Genomic DNA, 20,889 nt, shown 5'->3' on the forward strand with positions numbered 1-20,889 from the left:
TAGGGTGATAGTTTCCATAATAGAGAAAGGCACCTAGCAGAAAGACATGAGTGCTGAGTGGACTCCTACATATTCATACCTTATAGCTACATGTGCTTTGACTTTGAAACGTCCTCAGTAGAGAAACTTACATAATTTTGAACCTGTTGTTCCCCAAACTGATTTGGTCACAGAATCTGTATTTTGTGTAAACAGTAGACTTGGCTTTAGTCGAATGCAAGGTTTTTAGATCCTCCGCAGTAGAAAGAGTGACTTTTCCTTCTGAAAACTATACTCACAAGATTGGGCCTGAACCTCAGAGTTCCCATTTACAATAATTGCAGTATCTCTCTTCAGTATCTCTCAGTGACTTCTAGAGTGTCAGTGTATTGTTTAGAAAAGGTGACATCAAGGTAATGTTGTATACCACGCAGTAAAGGATGAGAAAATAAAAGTTTATTAATGTTCACAGATTTATCTCAGGAAAAACAAGGTTTTAAAAACAGTTCTTGATTTTAGGATGAACTCTGGGAACAGTTATGGGATGAGTTAGGGTGGGGTGACCATTCATACCTGAAATTAAACTTTTTTGGTTTTTTGGCATAGAGTACATAAAATATGGCTAATATTGTAATTTAAGAGTAGGGAAAATGTTCTAAGACATAGATTTTGTTAATTTTTGTTTTTCAGGCACTAAAGCAAAGACCACGATTTGTAGCTTTAAAGAAGCAGCCAGCATACTTAGGAGGGGAGAATCTGGAGCTCCGGGATTATCAGCTAGAGGGTCTCAACTGGCTTGCTCACTCCTGGTGCAAGTAGGTAGAAGATGTGGTTAGATTTTTTTCTACTGTGTTTGGCTGATTTTCATCCTACGTGCTAAGTTTGGGGACCATTTAGGCTTTGAGAATTGAAGTGACTCAAGATAAACGTGATGCTTCATGTGAGTGTTTCCTTTAATGCTAATGACAGATCTCTTTCCTACGCATACCTTTTTTAAAAAGGAGTTTACACACACACACACACACACACACACACACACACACACACACACACACACACACACACACACACACACACACACACACACACACAGTGTTTTCCTGCATGTATGTCTGTGTACCACTTGTGTGCCTAGTACCCACAGAGGCCAGAAGAGGGCATCAATACCCTGGAACTGGAATTACAGATGGTTATGGGCTGCCATGTGGGTGCTGGGAATTGAATCAGGTCCTTTGGATGAGCAGTGCTTTTAATCACTGAGCCATCTCTCCAGCCCCATCCTTTCTTTGTGTCTTTTTTTTTTTTTCTCCCTGAGACAGTATTTCTCTGTGTAACAGCTCTGGCTGTCCTGGAACTTGTAGATCAGGCTGGCCTTGAACTCACAGAGATCCATCTGTCTCTGCCTCCATCTCTGCCTCCTGAGTGCTTGGATTAAAGACATGTGCCATTATACCTGACTTGTGCCTTCATCTTTTATAGTAAAACAGATATTTTTATTTCAGAATTAAATTATAGTTTGAAAAATGAAAACACTGAGATTTATTTTCAGTGTTAGAGAGATGTTTTCTAGTTATAAACACATTTACAATAACTATTTCCCAAGTGAACTACCTTCAGTAATTGTTGTCTTTTCAATTGAATGTAGTATTTAAGACTGAAGAAAATTCAGTTGTTAGAGCTTTAGTTTGTATGACTGAGAAAGTGGATCACAACCATTTTAACTGCTTAAAAATGGTTTCCCTCACCCATGCTTATGCAGGCAAACCTAATTAAATGCAATGGGAGTCACATAGATACACATAAACACATGAAAGTAGGTGGGAGACTTGAGAAGAAGGGGATTGGTTTAGTGGAGGAGGTATGGCATAAGAGGAAAATGGAGGTATCGATTAAAGAATATTAAGTTCATGAAATTATAAAGCAAATACTATTTATTTATTTATTTATTTATTTATTTATTTTTGTACTTTCAAGACAAGGTTTCTCTGTGGCTTTGGAGGCTGTCCTGGACCTAGCTCTTGTAGACCAGGCTGGTCTCAAACTCACAGAGATCTGCCTGCCTCTGCCTCCTGAGTGCTTGAATCAAAGGCGTGTGCCACCACTGCCTGGCATAAAGCAAATACTATTTAAAAAACCAGTTTTCCTTTCATAAGATAGTAAGTCCTACTCTTTTAAAGGATCAGTAAGACCTTAGGTGTAACTAAAGACTTTGTGTGAGCTAGTCCTTTTATTTTACAATTGGTGGTCCTCGGGAACCAAGGATATTATCAGCTTTCCCCAGAGTTGTGTAATATTTGCTATACAGTGATTAGCATTTTTTTTTTCTTCAGAGTCTCACTATGTAGCTCTGGCTTGCCCTGGGATTCACCATGTAAACCCAGAGATCTGCCTGCAATCTTGGCAAATTAAATACTTCTTGCTAGATATTAATTTTACTTTTGGTACTCTGGTTCACTAGTGAAATATATATATAATCATTTCATTTGGCACAGAAACGCTTTTGGTTGAAATATAGTCACAGTAGCATGAGCATAGCTAAGGAGCAAAGACTGGGCTGCTTGGGGGTAGCAGTGTCTCTTCATGCATAGGAACAAGAATACAAATACCCCAAGGTCTGTGTGCCTGAATCCCCACTTGTCAAGGATTACAAGACTAAACAAAACAAAACCCCTCAGAATCCCTCAATCTTTCTTGGATAGTCTTACTCAGTAGGTCCAGACTGTGGCATATTTAAAACAGTTCCCCTTTGCCTAGACCATACAAGGCTCTGGACTCTATCTCCAGTACTACAAACAAAAACCAAGCCCTTTACACCCTGTATTAAGTAGGTCTATAAAAGAGTAGACATGGTATTGGACAGTCAAGTGGAATGCAGTGGAATGGGGAAGGTACTTTGAGCAAAGGCATATGACTCTTGGGATATATAGTATTTAGCAACACGGGTGATAGTCAGTTTTAGTTTTGTATATTGATGAACCAAAGGCTACATGCTTGTATGCATCTATGATAAAACCTGTTGTCACTGTTAGAAGGAAAAGCCTATGGAAGACAGTATAATCCAGAACCTTATTTGTAAGATAGAAACAATTAGAGGAGCCTTGTGTAATCTAAATCTTGGATATAGTTCCAGATAGATTTGCCTGGTCTGCTGTTTGTTTTCTGCTTTCTTCCTTATTTAGGAGGCTTAAGTCATTGAAGATGAGAAGAAATTGATTGAATGGTCAATGATGCCTTTCTCTACTGATATTGTCAAGTGTGTTATTTGTGCACCTAATGTTTTTCTCATGAACTAATAACTACTTTGTATTTTTTTCTTACTGCAGAAGTAACAGTGTAATCCTTGCTGATGAAATGGGCCTAGGAAAGACCATCCAGACCATATCATTTCTCTCCTACCTGTTCCACCAGCACCAACTCTATGGACCCTTTCTTATAGTTGTCCCATTATCCACCCTCACTTCATGGCAGAGGGAGTTTGAAATCTGGGCACCAGAGATTAACGTAGTGGTTTACATAGGTGACCTGATGAGCAGAAATACGGTGCGTAAACAAAAAGAGTTGAAGTAGCATGTGTGTTAAAATGTATTTTAGAAATTGACTGAAAATGTTTTGTAGGTTTATTAGTATACTCTTGAGTAAAATTATTCACCCACACCGGGTCTGGTGGTGCATGCCTTTAATCCCAGCATACAGGAGGCAGAGGCAAGTGATCTCTTTGAGTTTGAGGCCAGTTTGGTCTACTGAGTGAGTTTCAGGACAGCCAGAGGTGACTGTGTACTATGGCCTCAGTACTTGGAGGTCTGTCAAAATGCAACTCAGATATTCTTTAAAACATTGAACATGGTATATAGTACTTTGTTTTAAAACAGCAATAATTGCATGGGAATCTCTTAATTGGATTGCACTGTTTTCTGTCTGAATTTCTTTTCTCTTTTCTCCCTTCTCTTCTCCCTCTCCAACTCTTGGCAATCCATCTGCCTCAGCCCCCTGAGAGCTATGATTATTGGCATGCATTACCACTGCTCGTTTGATCTTTATATTTAAGATTACCTTTCCTTATGGAAAATTAGTATCTTTGCTATCTTAGCAAAAAATGTTACTGAGAAGACTTGAGTTCTTAGAATTTATTTCTCAATCTCTTAAAACAGTTTGATTTCATAACCTATAAGAAAGAAATAAAAATAAAGGAAAACAGTACATTTCTAGGGCTGTAGAAAAGAGAATTGTTTGGTATCAAACATTGACTTGAGCACCATGAATTTAGCACACTGTGATGTAAGTTCATCTTTGTTTAGAAAAATATTTTTGAGAAATACAATTTTTTTTTAAAGTACATACTGTGTACTAGTTCCTTTGTGATGGTCTTCAAAATTGATGGCAGCAAATATCTGACAGACTGCTAAATATAACTATCCAGGGAGTCTGTCTAACCCTTGTTTTTAGTTGGATAGAATGGCAGAACTGGAGCCTCAGCTCACCAGACACAAACCTGTCTGGTCCTGAGGTTTTGTGCTTGCGCCCTTCTATGTCAATTTGTGTTTTTTGGAGATTGCTTGTAGCCAGAACGGCTCACCAGGAATCTTCCACATTTTAGAGAAGCACTGTCCACACATTTTCATGGATCCAAACTTGTTTTTATTAAATGCTGTCTTTGAAATGATCTCACTTGCTTGGATTGGAGCTATAGCTCAGCAATAGACCCTAGCATGCATGCTAGATGCTGGGCTTGAGTGCCAGCCCCAAAAGTAAAACAAAATTTAAAAAAAAAAAAAAAAAACCCTAATAAACTATATTAGGCTTCATTGCTGTAATTTTGACTTTCTAAGACTATAACAGTTCTTAGTTCCATTAATTTGTTAGTTATTAAAGGAGAAGATAAGCAGGTGTTTTGCTTTATGGTAGGTACCCAGTACACCTTCTCTCTAGTTGTTGGTGGCAATCACCTGCAAGTACTCATCGTCTCCATTTCTGTTTTCTAAGTCAACAAACTGTAAGAACTTTATTAGTAGCCAGTGTGTTTGCTGAGTTTCTGATCACGTTTCAGTATGAATTCATTATTTTTCCAGTTTCTTTGCAATCTTAATATTTTCTCTGTACATTAAGTTATATTTTTACTCTGTAAAATTTATTTTCTTGGGGGATGTATCTATTGACTATGACTAATGAAATTTCTGGCCAGCCTACTGATTATAATTTGTTACTTCTTAGTAAATATCACCATATACAAAGAATAATGAAAATTTCATTTTCTTAACAACATTTCAAGAATGTCAGAAAGCCCTCCTTTATTTAGTTCAAGTCCCCAAAGTTTTTTGTTCATTTGTGTTTTTAGCTAGACAGGGTTTCTGGACAGTTTCTGTAACAGTTCTGGCTGCCCTGGAACTCATTTTGTAGACCAGGTTGGCCACGAATCCACAGAGATCTGCCTGCCTCTTCTTGTTGAGTGCTGGGATTAAAGGTGTATTACACCATACCCAGAAAGTTCTGAGGTTTAATTTGAAATGACAATAAAGATTTTCCTGCTTAGTGTTCCATATTGATTCTGACTCGGTGTTCTATGCTTACATTACTTAAGTCTCTTGAGCGTGCATAGAATGTTCGTTCCATTCTTGTGAGACTCTTGTCATTTTTATTGCATCTATTACAAAACTTGCTTTGTTACAAAAATTTGGAAGTAGAATTGTATATTAATTACTATTTTTTCTTCTCATAGATAAGGGAATATGAGTGGATTCATTCTCAAACCAAAAGGTTGAAGTTCAATGCACTTATAACAACATATGAGATCCTCTTAAAAGATAAGGTGTGTAATTAGTAATAAAAAAGTTAAGTCTTGTCTATGTGTATCTTATTTTGAGAGTGGGACTGTGCTTCCTACTTGTCACATTTTTCTTCTTGCTTTGTTTAAAAAGCCAACCAAACCAACAAATTTAAAATATTTGTCCCTTGCTAAAATTGTAAGTAGAAAATAAACCTCACAGTTGAATGGGAGCTCAGATACCTTAGTCCAGTTGAGTTGAGCAGAAGGGAGGAGGAAAGGGTATTGAGACTGCACTGAGGTATAGTACTGGAGAGCTTTTTTTCTAAAAGTTACTAAATGGTAAATGCTTCTACATTCAGTGTGGTGGTTTTGTGTTTTCTGTGTTTCAAGGTTGGGGTGGCAAATAGGCAAAAAAAAAGTCTTGCAAAGATAGTCACATGACATTTTTGTTTCTGTCTTTTTTTTAGGATAGCAATTTTCATCCTCTTGCAGAGCTTGCAGTAGTGGCTTGTATAATAGATTCACTTGCAGTTTAGATGATGAGGTCCTCTTGGATCTGGCAACTGATAGAACAAGCAGAAGAATCCTAATATATATTAAGTTTGTGAAGAATAAATGTGTCTACCTGTGTGTTTTTGTGATGGTTTTTATACAGAAAAGATTTAAGCACTGTGGGTCCCCTTCTGACCTGGTGGCTCGTTCTGTTCTGTTTTTCACTTTAGACCGTGCTGGGCAGTATTAACTGGGCCTTCCTGGGAGTAGATGAAGCCCATCGGTTGAAGAATGATGACTCTTTATTGTATAAAACTCTGATTGATTTCAAGTCCAGCCATAGGCTACTGATCACGGGCACCCCTCTTCAGAATTCCCTCAAGGAACTTTGGTCCTTGCTGCACTTTATTATGCCGGAGAAGTAAGCTCCTTTTTTTTTTTTTTTTCTTTTGTTTTAAAGGGTGCTAGTGTGTTTGATATGAAAATGCCTCCCTCGCCCCCCCCCATCTTTTTTATTTTTGAGAAAGGGTCTCTGTAGTCTTTGCTAGCCTGGAACTAACTGTGTAGACCAGGCTGGCATTAAAAGGCTGCACCACCATGTCTGGCAACTTTTTGATGTTCTTAATAGACTTATCAAAACTGATGGCATGGGGAGGCAAATATTCATCTGTGGCAGAAGCAACTGTATAAAAATAAAGTGATAGAACCTAAAGAAATTAGCCTGTTAAGGAAGAGTATGTAATTGCCTACTAAAGGTTTGAATTAGTTAAAGCATTTGGGAAATAATTATTATGACATAGTAGAGTCAGGTGGGGTAGTGATGTTCTTATAACTAGTCCCAGCACTTGGGAGGTTGAGGCAGCAGCATTAAGAATTCAGTGCCAGCTACATAGTGAATTTGAGACCACTCTAAGTTTTATGTAACTCTGCCTCAAAAAACATAAAACAAAACAAAAACTCAAAGTCACATGAATAAAGTATTTGATGTACATAGACATACCTTAAATATAGTTGTTGCTAATGGAAATATCAATTTTAGTCCTTATTCAGTTCAACTTGCTTCTTACAGAACTTTGGCTTATCTCTACTAGGTAAGTTATATAGGATAGATACACAGTATATATATTCATTCCACAGTCTTAAATTACCTAGTGATTCTCAACGACAACGTAGATGAGATCTAATTCCTTCCTCTAGCGTGTGCTGAGCTGGGTACAGGCTATACTGATTCTACCACTTGTTCCATTACTCATCATGTATCAGCTGTCCCATTTCTAGTTTGTCTTGTCTGGAATGCTCCTTCTCCTTATTTTTACATGGCAGCCACCTCCTTTGTAACCTCTTCTCCCTCCTTGTTTGGTTGCTGCATAGTGTCTCTTTTTCTCATATCACTAAATTAGGCATGTGAAAATACTAGGGATCCTGGTTGCTGATTCATCACTGGTTCACATTACCTGGAATAGCAACTGACACACAGTAAGCAATTTAACCACTAATTGTATAATCGGCAGGTAAATGTTCCATAATTTATTTTCCTTTATAATGACTAAGGATACTGAGCATCTTTTCATTTTTTTTCTCAGACTATTTGGGCTTCTGGTTTTTTAAAATATATTTTTAAAGTTATTTTTTACATTCCAATCCCAGTTGCCCTCCCTCCTAGTCCCCCCTACTTACTCCCCACCCACCTCCTATCTGCTCCTTGCAGAGGGTACTGCCTCCTCTAGGAAGTCTACTAAGTCTGTCCCATCATTTTGTTAAGGTAGGACCAAAGCACCTCCTCCACTCCCCCGACTCCTCCATCCCGTGTCTAGGCTGAGCAAGGCATCTCTCCATATAGAATGGGCTTCACTAAGTCAGTTTGTGCATTAGAGTTAGACTTTGGACCCACCACTAGTGGCCTTGTATATTGTCTCAGTCACACCATTGTCACAAGCAGGTTTCCCCATTTGTCAGACCTGAGTCAGTGATCTGTCTCTAGATCAGGTCTGCTGATTCTGTGGATTTCTCCATCATGTTCTTGACTCCTTTATTCATATTCTTGATCCTCCCTCACTTAAATTGTGCTCCAGGAGCTCAGCCCAATGGTTAGTTGAAGATTTTTACAGGCACTGCATGTATTTGGTGCATTAACATACATGCTGGCAAACATTATATACATAAAATAAAGATAAATAGAATTTAAAAAGCATTGCTTCAGCTCTTAAAACTTGAGTTGTCAATATATGGGTTGAACAGTTTATTCTTTAAAATCACTTCTGGATACAAGTGCTCTCAATAAAGCACTTTTGCAAAAATAAAAGGGTATGATTGGCTTTTCTTTTTATTATCATAATGTCCTTTGAAGAGCCAAATTTTAACTTTCAAACGTAATTTATCAAGGTATTTTTTTGTGTGACATGTTTAAAATAGATAGACTTAACCACAGGCCATGAAGACATTTTTGTTCTAAAAATTGTAACTGTCACATTAGGTGCGTATTTTATTTTGAGGCATTTAGTATATGGAGTGTGAGGACCTTGATTCATTTTTCTTCACTGAGGAATTTGGAAAGTTGTTCCAGCATCATTGTTGAAGACACATCTTCTGTTGAGCATCTTAGTGAGGCAGAAAGGATCTGTCAGTCTTGCGCCGTGATTACTTATTTCTGTATTTCTGCGCAGCACTCTAGAGTGTCTGCTTCCTACTAGTTTTTGACATGGAGAAGTATAAGAATTGGTTTCATTCTTTCTCAGAACATTTTGTCTACTTGGGAAGGCTTTTTATTTCCTATTTTGGGATTAGCTCATTAAATCCTGGGGGAAGAAAACTTACTGGAATTTTGTGGAGATTGGGTTGAATCCTACATATACGTTAAGGGAGAGTTGTTTCTTAATCAGTAATAAATGAGCCTTCTAATCCATGGCCATGGAAGGTTTTCTCTATTTAGCTGTGTAATTTTTCTCAGTAGTGTTTAGTGTGCTCATTGTTACAGTCCTAAACTTTTGTTGAAGTTCCTTTTTAAATTTTTAGGATGTTCTGTTGTTTCGGTAAGCTGCTGGGGTGAAACCCCTGTGCTGTTGAGTAGGTCAGTGTTCTCTGTTGAGCCCATTGTGTATTCCAAGTCCTCTTCCACTGTTGTCTTCATATCATTTTTATACTGTACTAGAGTCTAGAGCTACAGGTAGAGAGAGCTGCAGTTAGAGCCTAGAACTACAGTTGAGTATGGAGCTACAGAGACTAAAGCAGTGGTTCTTAAACTGGTCAAGACCCCTTTATGGGTTGAATGACCCTTTGACGGGTTGCCTGAGACCACCACATAGATATTTACATTATGATTCATAATAGTAGCAAAATTACAGTTACAAAAGTAGCTATTTACATTAAAAACAAATATTTACTGTAGTAAGATTTTTTTCTCTTTTGGGAGGCCTTCCACCCAGCTCCCAAATGTATCATACATGTATGCTTATTCTTACTTATGAATGCCCGGCTTTAGTTGGCTTGTTTCTTGCCAGCTTTTCTTAACATAAATTATCCCTTCTACCTTTTCCCTCTGGGCTTTTATCTTTCTCTTCTGTAAATCTTTCCTTCTAACTCTGTGGCTGGCTGGCTGGCGGGCTAGGGGCTGGGTGGCTGGCTCCCGTAGTCCTCTTCTACTTGTTCTCTTGTTTCTTCTTCTTTTTCCTAGGTTCTCCTTCTATTTATACTCTCTGCCTGCCAGCCCCACCTATCCTTGCTCCTGCCTTGCTATTGATTGTTCAGTTCTTTATTAGGACCACCAGGTGTTTTAGACAGGCAAAGAATCACAGCTTCACAGAGTTAAACAAATGCAGCATAAACAAAACTCACACATCTTAAAATAATATTCCCCAACAATTTACATTATGATTCATAACAGTAGCAAAATTACAGTTATGAAGTAGCAATGAAAATAATTTTGTGGTTGGGGGTCATCATAACATGAGCAACTGTATTACAGCATTAGGAAGGTTGAGAATTACTTGTAGACAAGTACAAGACTCAGCTACAGTTGAGTATAGAGCTTTGTTTCTTACATATTTATTTGATATTCATAAATTTGTCCTTGTAAGTTTTTTTATTACCAGTTTTTTTTTTTTTTTTTTACATGTTTACTTGGGACCATATTTCTGCAGGTACAGGGCTTTAAATGTCTTTCTGTGTGAATGCTTTTTATATCTTGTCTTACTTAATATTCTGTAGAAACTTGGTGTTGAATAGAATTGGTGGAAGCAGAACATTGGATACAAGTTTTTTTTTTTTTAATTTTTGATTAGGTTGAGGCAGTTTCTTAGATATAAATAATGATGTGGTTGAACCCATTCCTGTAACTTGGAATACTTGTTTTCATGTTTATTCCTATTTCTCCTTTACTGCCTTGCTTAGTATTTACATTTTTAGTATACTGTTTTATTCCTCTCTTAGTTACTGTTACTAGTTTGAAGTTATCTATTCGTGGATTCTCTAGGGATTTTGTATTTTAACCTAATCTTCAGCTTAATGCCAACTTAATTCTTAAAAAGTATAACAACTTTGTTCTACAATGGCTCTACTTTAAATTCTCCTCTCCATGGAGGATTTTTCTTTCAGCTCAAAGGGCTAACTTTAGTAAGGTAGACCTATAGGCAGCACATTTATTGCCTTTATTTGCTTCTGGACTTTTTGAAAAAAAAAATCATTTGTGAGAATGTTTTTGATCACCCAATAATGGATTGAGACATGTAACCATCGTGACTGTGCTAGCTTCACTACAGTGGTTGCTTGAGCAGATTGAAATCAGGTGGACTCTTCTGTCCCTTCCCTTTTCCCTTCTTTCCCTCTCTTCTCTTCCCCTTTATTCTCTTCTTTCTTCCCTCCTGCTCCTCTCTCTCCCCCCACCCCTTTCCTCACTACAGTATTGTCCTGGGAGGAGAATTCCTCTGCACCCCTCCATTCGGTACTGTCTCATAGTGCTGGGCTTCTCATCTTTGGGGTGGGCTGGACACCCCAGCTGCTGTGTATCATTTTCCTTGTAGGACATCTAGCAGCATTCTTGGCTTCTACTCACTACAGGCCAGTTGTCACAACTAAAAATGTCTCCAGACATTACAGTGTTTGCCTTAGGGATAGAGGGGTAACCATCGACTACAAAGCACTATTCAGTGTCCCGACTGACATCTTTCCATTATTTGCTGCATGTGTATCCTTTCTCATTGCTGTTCTTTGTCCCAGTCAGCTTACTGGATCCCTCTTTCTCCCCTAGTGATCACAGTCAATTGTGGCCGTATCTGTTTACACAATTTTCCACAAAATACTTGACAAAAGCAACCTGAGGGAGGGTTGATTTTTGGCTTACAATTCTAATACGCTGCCCATCGTGGAGGGAAGACTTGGTGGCTGTGGCATGAAGCAGCTGATTGCACTGCATCAACAGGACACAGACAGTAACGAGTGCTGTGCTCAGCTCCCTTTCTCTTGTCAGGTGGCAAGTGGCACCCGCTGAGCCACCTTGTCCCCTTTTGAAATTTTAGAATTACATTTTATTTATCCCTTTCTCTTTTATTGATGATTCAGGGATGGACAAATTTTGCTTTTCCTTGCAGAATGGATTGAAAGTTTTTTTTTCTTTATCCATTCAAAGCCTCCCACCTCCTCCCCTAGTTTAGTTTTTATTTTGTTGTGAAAATGCCCTTCCCTCTGTGTTACTAATGGTGACACTTTCATCTGTAGGTTTGAGTTCTGGGAAGATTTTGAAGAAGACCATGGAAAGGGGAGAGAGAATGGCTATCAGAGTCTTCATAAGGTACTAGAGCCTTTCCTTCTTCGGAGAGTCAAAAAAGATGTGGAGAAATCCCTTCCTGCCAAAGTGGAGCAGATCCTCAGGGTGGAGATGTCAGCCCTTCAGAAACAGTATTATAAGTAAGTTCCTGCCATGAGGTAGATAACTCATAAGTAATACATGCCTTTTTAAGAGGAAAGACTGAACATAGGTTTTTTATTTTTATTTTTTTATTTTTATTAAGCCTAGATACCTTGCAAATTTTGGCAATGCTCAATAGTAAAGTTTGGGTTTTTTTTTGTTTGTTTGTTTTTGTTTTTTAATTTTGTTTTTTGAGACAGGGTCTCTCTATATAACTAACTGTACCTGGCCTTGAACTCAAGAGTTCTGCCTACTTTCAGAATTCCAAGACCAGGCCTAGCCCTAAGCTTTGCTTTCCTCTAGCAGTAGGAATTGGGCTCCAGCCTTGGGCTTGCTAGATAACCACTGAGCTTTGTAGACTCAACACAGAATTAAGTTGAAATTCAAAATCAATTAGAAAAAAAGAGAAGTTGTTTTTATTTGAGTGAGAATTGATAGTACTTTTTGTTATATAAATGATCTGCAGTTTGTCAGTCCAAACATTTTTGGGGAGGATTTATTTATTTTTGTTGTATGTAGATGAGTGTTTTGCCTGCATGTGTGTACATGTAGCACATACACGCCTGTTGTCTGCACAGATTAGAAGAGGGTGTCAAATCTCCTGGAACTGGAGTTAAGAATGGTTGTGAACCACCAAGTCTGTCCTGGGACCCAAACCTAGGTCCTCTGCAAGTCTAGAAAGAACTCTTTAACTACCAAATCAACTCTCCAACCCCTAATTTTTAGTGCTAATATTCCTATACTAAGCAGGTATTGGTTAAGCTAGACAATTTTTGTTTTCCGTTCAATAAATCACCTATGAAGTTTTTAGTGCTAGGCATTCTTCTAGCTACTGGGAATAATAGAGATGAATCAAACATGTCTCTTCTGGAAGCCTTGCTGTATGGCTAGAAACAAGTTATACAGCACAATCTCCTTTAAGACAGGCATACATGCAAGAGCTTTTGAAAGTCAAAAGGAGAGGTAGCACTCAACTCTAGAACAGACTGAGTACTCCTTCCTTTCTAGCATTCCAACCAGCATGGACAAGCCCATTTTTGGCTTACAGTATTGTATAGAAATTCAAAAATAGTGAGTCCAGCATAGATAGCAGCATAAAATGTGCTTGTTGTGGGGTTTCACATTTAGTTTCCATAAAATACGAGCCTTAATGTATGTGTATACGCATGTTTCTGGAGAATCAAATTCAGGGCCTCACAGGTTTTGAGTAGACACTTAACTACTGAGCTGTAGGTGGCCCCAAGCCCCCATTTGACTTTTAGAGATATTATTATGGAAAGTTTCAAATATAAGCAAAAATAGTATGGTATTTACTCATCTACTCATAATCTAGCTTCAGTGATTATTAACTCATGGCCATTAATTAGTTTACCTGTATCTTTTCTTCTACTCCCGTTTTAGTGTGTGTCTCTAAAAGAGAAAGACTTCTTATTCAAAAATTTGCTTAAAAGTCGTAAATAATTTCTTAACAGTGTAATGATGTCCATGGAGTGTTTACATTTCCCAGTTGGCACACATATATATACACACACATACACAGGACCATTCATGCTTTTTGTTTGTCTGGTGATTTGCATAGCTCCCTATTCATTATAATTTATTAGTATGTCTCTTTCATATAGTAAATCTTAAAAAACAAACAAACAAACAAACTGACTTTGTAAATGTTTCTCTTTTCAAGATGGAGTCTTGAGTATAGCACAAGTTGACCTCAAACTGATGCTCCTTCTCCCTCGGCCTCCTTAGAGCTGTGTGTTCTACCACGTTGGCTTTGTAAAGGGTGTGTGTGTGTGTGTGTGTGTGTGTACATGTATGTGTACACTTCGTGTATTTTTTTAGTGCACCTGTGTTTTGACTATATTTGTATAAGGTCTGGTTTGGAATTTTCCATATGTGGCATGATGTTCATACTTAGAATGTTTTGGAGTTTGAAATTTGGAGTTCTGGGTGAGGAATGCTATCCTTATCGTAGTTGATAGCTGCTTTATCCTCTAAAATGGTAGAATGTTCCATATTCATCTCCTTTTTCCTCTCTCAAACCAGAGCCAATAAGTCAGGAATTCTACCTACTAGTTTACTGGGAGATGGTATATGGAGACTGCAAACTTGTGGTCTAGTGGTACTCTTTGTGGATAGAATTTTAATGAATTCTTTACAATTAAACAATACTGAATTCTATGCTTGTAAATATGGCTAGTGTTCAGTCTCCTTCCTTCTGCCCCAGTGTCCAAATTGCTGGTGTTATAGGCTGTCCCCCACCTCGCTCCCCAACCCTTTTGACAGGATCTCACTGCTTAGTCTCCTTTGGCCTTGAACTTGATCCTTCTCTAGACTCCGCCTCTTGAGTGCTGGGATTAAGGACTGGATTATAGTTGTGCACCATCAGGGTACTCTTACCTGGGAGTACCACCTATTCCATCTTAATGTGGATCTGCAGTTTATGTGTCCCATTCTCTGGTGTGTTCACTTGGACCTGTTCAAATACTTTGTCTTCATAAATGGTGATGCACATTTATGTGCATCTAGATAAGAGAAATGTAAAGATATGCTATTACTCAGATAAAAGTACTTTAACATTTTGGAGTTTATTACTAAGGCTTATATATAAATATATCATAGTATGTGTATTTCTCGTCTTATCATTTCAAATTGGTAATATAAAATACTTAACATTATTTAGTATTTTGTAATATAAATAAATATAAAATATATTTATTTAAAATGTATTTAACAAATATGAAATAAATAAAATAAATATCAGTATATATAATGAATACACACACATACACACAAATATATATATATATATATATGTATATATATATATATGTATGTACTTTCTATATTTATTTTGTGCGTGTAGTTTCTGTATTTTTTGGAGACAAGTTCTCTTACTGTACCCATGCTGACTCTGCACTGACAGTCCTCTTGCCTTGGCTTGCAGAGTGCTGGGGTTACAGATGTGCACTTACTGATGTGCACCTACAGTATACTTAACTTAGTTAACCAGTGATAATGCTTATCTATATATACACACATATGTATATATATGAATATATATGTAACCTTCTAGAATTGTCTTCCTTTAGTGTTCTGTGATCAGTGAGGTTGGCATACCCAGTAGAATCCTTGAACTTTTCACTTCTGCATGGGGATGTGAATGATCATAATTAGGTGATAGGTAGAAAGTAAAAGTCTTTGTCTTTCAGCTTTTATTTCTTATGATACAATAAACTATACTTCACCGAATTAATGTTTTTAATTTACAGATGGATCCTAACCAGGAATTACAAGGCTCTTGCCAAAGGAACAAGGGGCAGCACATCTGGCTTTCTTAATATTGTGATGGAACTGAAAAAATGCTGCAACCACTGCTACCTGATCAAAGCTCCAGAGGAAAATGAGAGGGAGAACGGCCAGGAGGTCCTGCAGGTGCGCAGCTCCTCCTGCTTACAGCTGCCTTCTCTCCAGTGATCAGGCTTGTTTTAGATCTTCATTTTAATTGAAGTGTTCCTTCTCTTCCTCAATTATCCATCAAGGGGCATTAGAAAAAGCTTCCAAGCTGGGTGGTGGTGATGCATGCCTTTCTTGAGTCCCAGCACTTGGGAGGCAGAGGCAGGCGGATATCTGTGAGTTTGAGACCAGCCTGGTCTACAATAGTTAGTTCCAGGAGAGCCTCCAAAGCCACAGAGAAACCCTGTCTCGAAACCCACCCCACCCCCCACAGAAAAAGAGAGAGAGAGAGAGAGAGAGAGAGAGAGAGAGAGAGAGAGAGAGAGAGCTTTCAAAAACACAAGAAAAGGCAGACAATACTGGTGCAGAGTTGAGGGAGCCATTGGAGATGACAGGGATGTGGTGGAGGCAGAAGGGTCTTGAATTTGAGGACACTTATCCAGAGTTCACTTGTGTGACAAACAAACAAAAATGTTGAGAAGACTTCAGTAAAATGCAGGAAGTATAGTTCTATGAATATCATGTTAAATGAACATTTCAGCAACGTTTCATTTGAGTTTAATGATTGAGACTTCTTCTGAATCTTCAGTCCCTAATCAGGAGCAGTGGAAAGCTGATTCTGCTAGATAAACTGTTGACAAGACTCCGTGAAAGGGGGAACAGAGTCCTTATATTCTCTCAGATGGTGAGGATGTTGGATATTCTGGCTGAGTACCTGACTATCAAACACTATCCTTTCCAGGTAAGAAGGCTCAGTGACTTGGCTCACACAATCTATCTGTCTGACCTCTCTCTCTCCCCCACTGAACTGGAGTAGAAGACAAATTTTCTTGCCTGAAAAACATCTGAAATTAAGGTTCGAGGAAGGCTTCAGTTTTTTTCATGCCTTTAGACTACTCTGTGATGGTAATGAACATATGAAGGTGATTCTTTAAAAAACAAAACAAAACCAATTTCTTTTTTATTTGTTTTTTCTTTTTTGATACAGCATCTCACTATATAGCCTTGGCTGTCCTGGAACTTAACTGTGTAGACCAGGCTGGCCTCAAACTTACAGAGATCCATCTGCTTATGTCTCCCAAGTGCTGGGATTATAGGCATGTGCTACTATGCCCAGCAACAGTTTGTTAATTATTAGAAAGAATTAAGTGAGTGAGGACCCATGCATTGGTAGCTGTGCGCCATGGTGCCTATGTGGAGATCAGAGGATAACTCTGAGTTGTTTTTCTCCTTCCACCGTGGATTCTGAGCTTAAGCTCAGATCCTTAGGTCTGTGCAGCAAATGCTTTCTGCCCGCCAAGTGTAGCTATGATCCTTAGTGTTAAGTACAAGGTGATAGGAAAGATTGGCAAAAGAAAAGTGTCTGTCCTTTCTGTCCATGTGTTGTCAAAGTTGACAGGAATTAAGTGTGAACCTGATTAAAGAATGCTATCTACCCATGTCTGTTGTTTCAAGTAGACAGGAATAAGTGTGAACCTGATTATAGAATTCCAAATCCGAAGAAGAGATGCAGTATTGTTTTATCTTAACCCCATAGAATATGACCTTGGTTTGAGGCTGTGAGCAAAGCAGGAATTCTTGAAACATCCTGGTCCCCAGAGCAAGTTCTATTGACTTCTCGTAGAAATAGAACTGTCTCAATGCTCCTTGCTGCTGGACTTTTAAGAGGGTTTTCTTATTTCAGATATTGGCTGTGTAGCCGGGCGTTGGTGGCGCACGCCTTTAATCCCAGCACTCGGGAGGCAGAGGCTGGCGTATCTCTGTGAGTTCGAGACCAGCCTGGTCTACAAGAGCTAGTTCCGGGACAGCCTCCAAAAGCCACAGAGAAACCCTGTCTCAAAACAAACTGCACCAGTATTGGTTCCAGTCTCTGTACAGATTTATTGTAGATAAAGGGAATAAATAGTAGTAGTTATAGAGAGGTACAGGGAACTCTCCCACCTATGGATTTATTGTTTAGGTGGCTGTGGCTTTCATGGCCTTGGGGAGATGTAGGTCTTTGCAGACTCTGCTGGATCAGCGTGACCTTTTGTACATTCAGTGTTTCAAGAGATGATTTTTGGAGATAAAATGTGAAAATTCTACATAGTGAGAAATGCCTTTTACGTACAGCATTCAATATTTGCTTTGTTATGTATTGAATATTTTCCATATAGTGACTGTCTTGTACCTGGAATGATGTGTTTTTTAACTAATAAAAAGTTCTCTGAGTTCAAGGCTAGCCTGATCTATAAAGTGAGTTCCAGGACAGCCAAAGTTACACAGAGAAACCCTGTCTCGAAAAAACAAAATAAACAAAAAATTCCATGCACAGCTAAGTGCCCAAGGCTCAGCTGGTGATACAGTTTTACTATTTGAACACTTTATAGTGACTTCATAATGTAGCTTCTAGAAAAAGCTGGCATATATAATCATTTAATGTGAACATTTTCAGTAGTTTCCAAATGTTTGTATTTTGGTTTGCATAGCACTTAATATTTTTGCCATGTTGCCTAAGAAGTGTTGTTTCCTGTAGGAAACAGTACTAGGGGTACTATTTCCTCATCACACAGGCTGGGTTTTCATCTTTCTTCTTGTAGGTTTTGGCAGACATTCTGATCCTTGGGTAATCCTAGACAGTCCTTTGAATTAGAAACTTCTGACCTTGAGTTTGTAACTGGAGAGTTCAGGTCACGTCAGACATGCTGTTTACACAAGACCCCATCCTAGTACTTTGCCAATGGTTTCCAGTTATTTTTACTCAGTGCGTGTCTGGGAGATAAAGGTTGCAAGTCCAGCGTTCTATTCTGAGTGTAGCCGATCTGCCTCACTTAAGATTTTTCTCGTGGTTTCTTTTTACAGCGCCTGGATGGTTCTATCAAGGGAGAAATCCGAAAGCAGGCATTGGATCACTTCAATGCAGATGGTTCTGAGGTACATTATGCATGGCTTTATTATTTGGAGAACTTGGACTTTGTATAGGCTGGAAGTCTCCCCAGCTTAATGTATTCTGTTTTAGAAACATTTTGAGGCAGACTTCTCCTGTCTTGATGAGAACAGGAAAGCCCTACTATAAAAGATGCCTTGTTTGTTACTCACAAGCTTGTTGTCACAAACTTGTATATGCTTTTCTAGCTCCCTAGTTCTGAACTAGTGATATTTTCTACTGGCTTACCAAATTTATGGGTTTGAAAGAATAGCAAGGCAAGGGCATGGTGGGCCAGGCCAGCTGTGTTGACTTTGATGCACCTTGGTCCAAGGTTCTCTGTCCGGTCCTGGTACTGATGTTTGAACAATGTGTTTGCTAAGGTTCAGTTAATGTTAGACTCCTGGTGGGATGTAGCCGATGTTCTTTCTCTGTTTCATTGCTACAACTTTACATTACTAAATGTCCTGCTTGGAATTGGTTTTTGGTCTGGGCACACCTATATTAGAGCTACTTTAACCAAGTTAGCAACCTTGAGTGCATTATAGTCTGCATATCAATTGGTCAGATGACAGATTTAGAAGTGTGGGAGAAGAGCTTTAGTGTAAGTGAAACTAGTAACACGTAAGATAAAGGGATCAGTGGAGATGCCTAGCAGGGTTTTGGACAAAATTTTCTAGAGACATAGTTGTTTTGTTTTATGGTAGATAGAATAGATTTATGTCCTACTTTCTGAAGGGTTTTAAAAACCCAGTGTCTCTTTCATTGTTCCAGAATAATGATAGACCTTCTTCTGTCTCTGAATGTGTAGGTGGTCCTAGTAAGACAGTGTTCTGGATGCTTCCTTCTCTGAAGGGTGATAATGTATCGAGGACCAAGTCTGTGGATTTAGACCATGAGAAGCATTAGTCTCACCCCTCTTTCTCCTCTAGTTTCTTTAACTGTAAAATCACAGGGCTCCAAGCCCTACTTTGTAATATTACCATGAGGATGAAATGTGGTAATAAAGTTCTCATCACATTTCTTACCATGTAATAGGCACTTAATAAAATTCCAGCAATTTTTTATTGTATATCATTCATCAAAGATAACACTGTTCCCTTGTCTTAATTTAAAAGATGATGTGAGTTAAATGTTTTATTTCCTTTTCAGGGAAAATCTGAAATTTATTTTTTGTGTAGTTTTTAATTTTTGGTTCTCATTCTCTCTGATAGCCATATATAAAATAGGGTTTCTCTGACATTCTGTAGCCTTTTAAAATTAATCTTAAAATTATCTGGGAAGATAGTACATGTCCATTTATTAGATATTTTAGATGGTAAAGAATACCTAAATGAAGCCTTTACCCTTGTGACAACAGTCTCCACACATTGCTGTCTGCATCTGTACAGATTAAACTATTCCTTGCCCGTTTACCTAATTATAATCTTTCTGTACGTGATTTTGGCTCCTTTTGGTCAAAATTATACTTGGAAGATTTTCCCCATGTCATTAAAAGCCTTAGTTCCCCCCCACCCCCCCATGAGGTCAAACCCAGGTCCTTGTGCATGTTAGGCACTCTGCCACCAAGTTGCACTCCTAGCCCAACTCCTTAAAGTGTGATTCCTAACATGTTTTCATGCCTCTGCCATTACTTTTATTTTATGTGGATGACTCCTTAGCCTGTATGTATGTATGTATGTATGTATGTATGTATGTATGTATATATGTGTTCTGTGTATGTGCTTGGTGCCCGGGAGCCTAGAAGAGGGTGTTGGGTTCCTTGGAACTGTAGTTACAAATGGTTGTGAGCTAATATGTGAACTTGTGTCTTTTTCAAGAACAGTAACTCCTCTAAATCACTGAGCCATCTCTCCAGCCCTTGCTGTTTCTTTAGCCATTTTATTATTGTTTGGAATAGTTACAGATAATGAGAACTTAAAAAGTATTTTGATGCATTTTGTTTACTTCCTTAAAATAATTTATAATTATATGGTCTATGTGCAAATACTGCCATTTTTATATTACTTTTAGCAGCATCAAACTTCATAATCTTTTAAACCATTATTTTGATAATACAATAGGAGTAGGCAACATGCAACTTATCTTTGTGACACTGAAAATTGTTTATGAGAGCATGCAATGTTCAGATTTTATTTACAGTTAAGCATCTTGCCCTCGACTGTTTGCTGTTGCTCTTTAGAGAGGCATCCATGTACTATTTGTATTCTCAGCTGGTCACTAATTTTTATTGTGATTAATTAAAATTCTTGGAAGGTAGCTGTCTTGCACTCTGTTTTTTCATGACTTCATGCAGTTGTTTATGACTATTAGAATGTGAAGAGCTTTCTGCTCTGCCTGTCTGTCTGTCTGCCTATCTCATCTGTCATCTGTTAAATATAGCCATTTATTGAGGTTCAT

General features: G+C 38.2%; 1 protein-coding gene across 6 annotated transcripts in view; it reads left to right on the forward strand.

Moving 5' to 3' along the window:
- The window catches only part of Chd2 (chromodomain helicase DNA binding protein 2), a 141,226-nt gene that overhangs the window by 67,756 nt on the left and 52,581 nt on the right, over positions 1-20,889 (forward strand). For 5 of the 6 annotated variants that reach the window (XM_027408143.2, XM_035442454.1, XM_027408142.2 and 2 more), the window contains 8 exons: positions 670-794; positions 3,303-3,519; positions 5,693-5,782; positions 6,463-6,653; positions 11,942-12,130; positions 15,401-15,563; positions 16,174-16,326; positions 18,426-18,497. In XM_027408143.2, the coding sequence (XP_027263944.1) occupies positions 670-794; positions 3,303-3,519; positions 5,693-5,782; positions 6,463-6,653; positions 11,942-12,130; positions 15,401-15,563; positions 16,174-16,326; positions 18,426-18,497 (1,200 nt within the window). Of the gene's footprint in view, positions 1-669; positions 799-3,302; positions 3,520-5,692; positions 5,783-6,462; positions 6,654-11,941; positions 12,131-15,400; positions 15,564-16,173; positions 16,327-18,425; positions 18,498-20,889 lie in introns of those variants that run through there. The other variant, XM_027408146.2, reaches the window with a different exon arrangement.

Source organism: Cricetulus griseus, chromosome 3 (genome assembly GCF_003668045.3).
Source record: "Cricetulus griseus strain 17A/GY chromosome 3, alternate assembly CriGri-PICRH-1.0, whole genome shotgun sequence".
Lineage (NCBI taxonomy): Eukaryota > Metazoa > Chordata > Mammalia > Rodentia > Cricetidae > Cricetulus > Cricetulus griseus.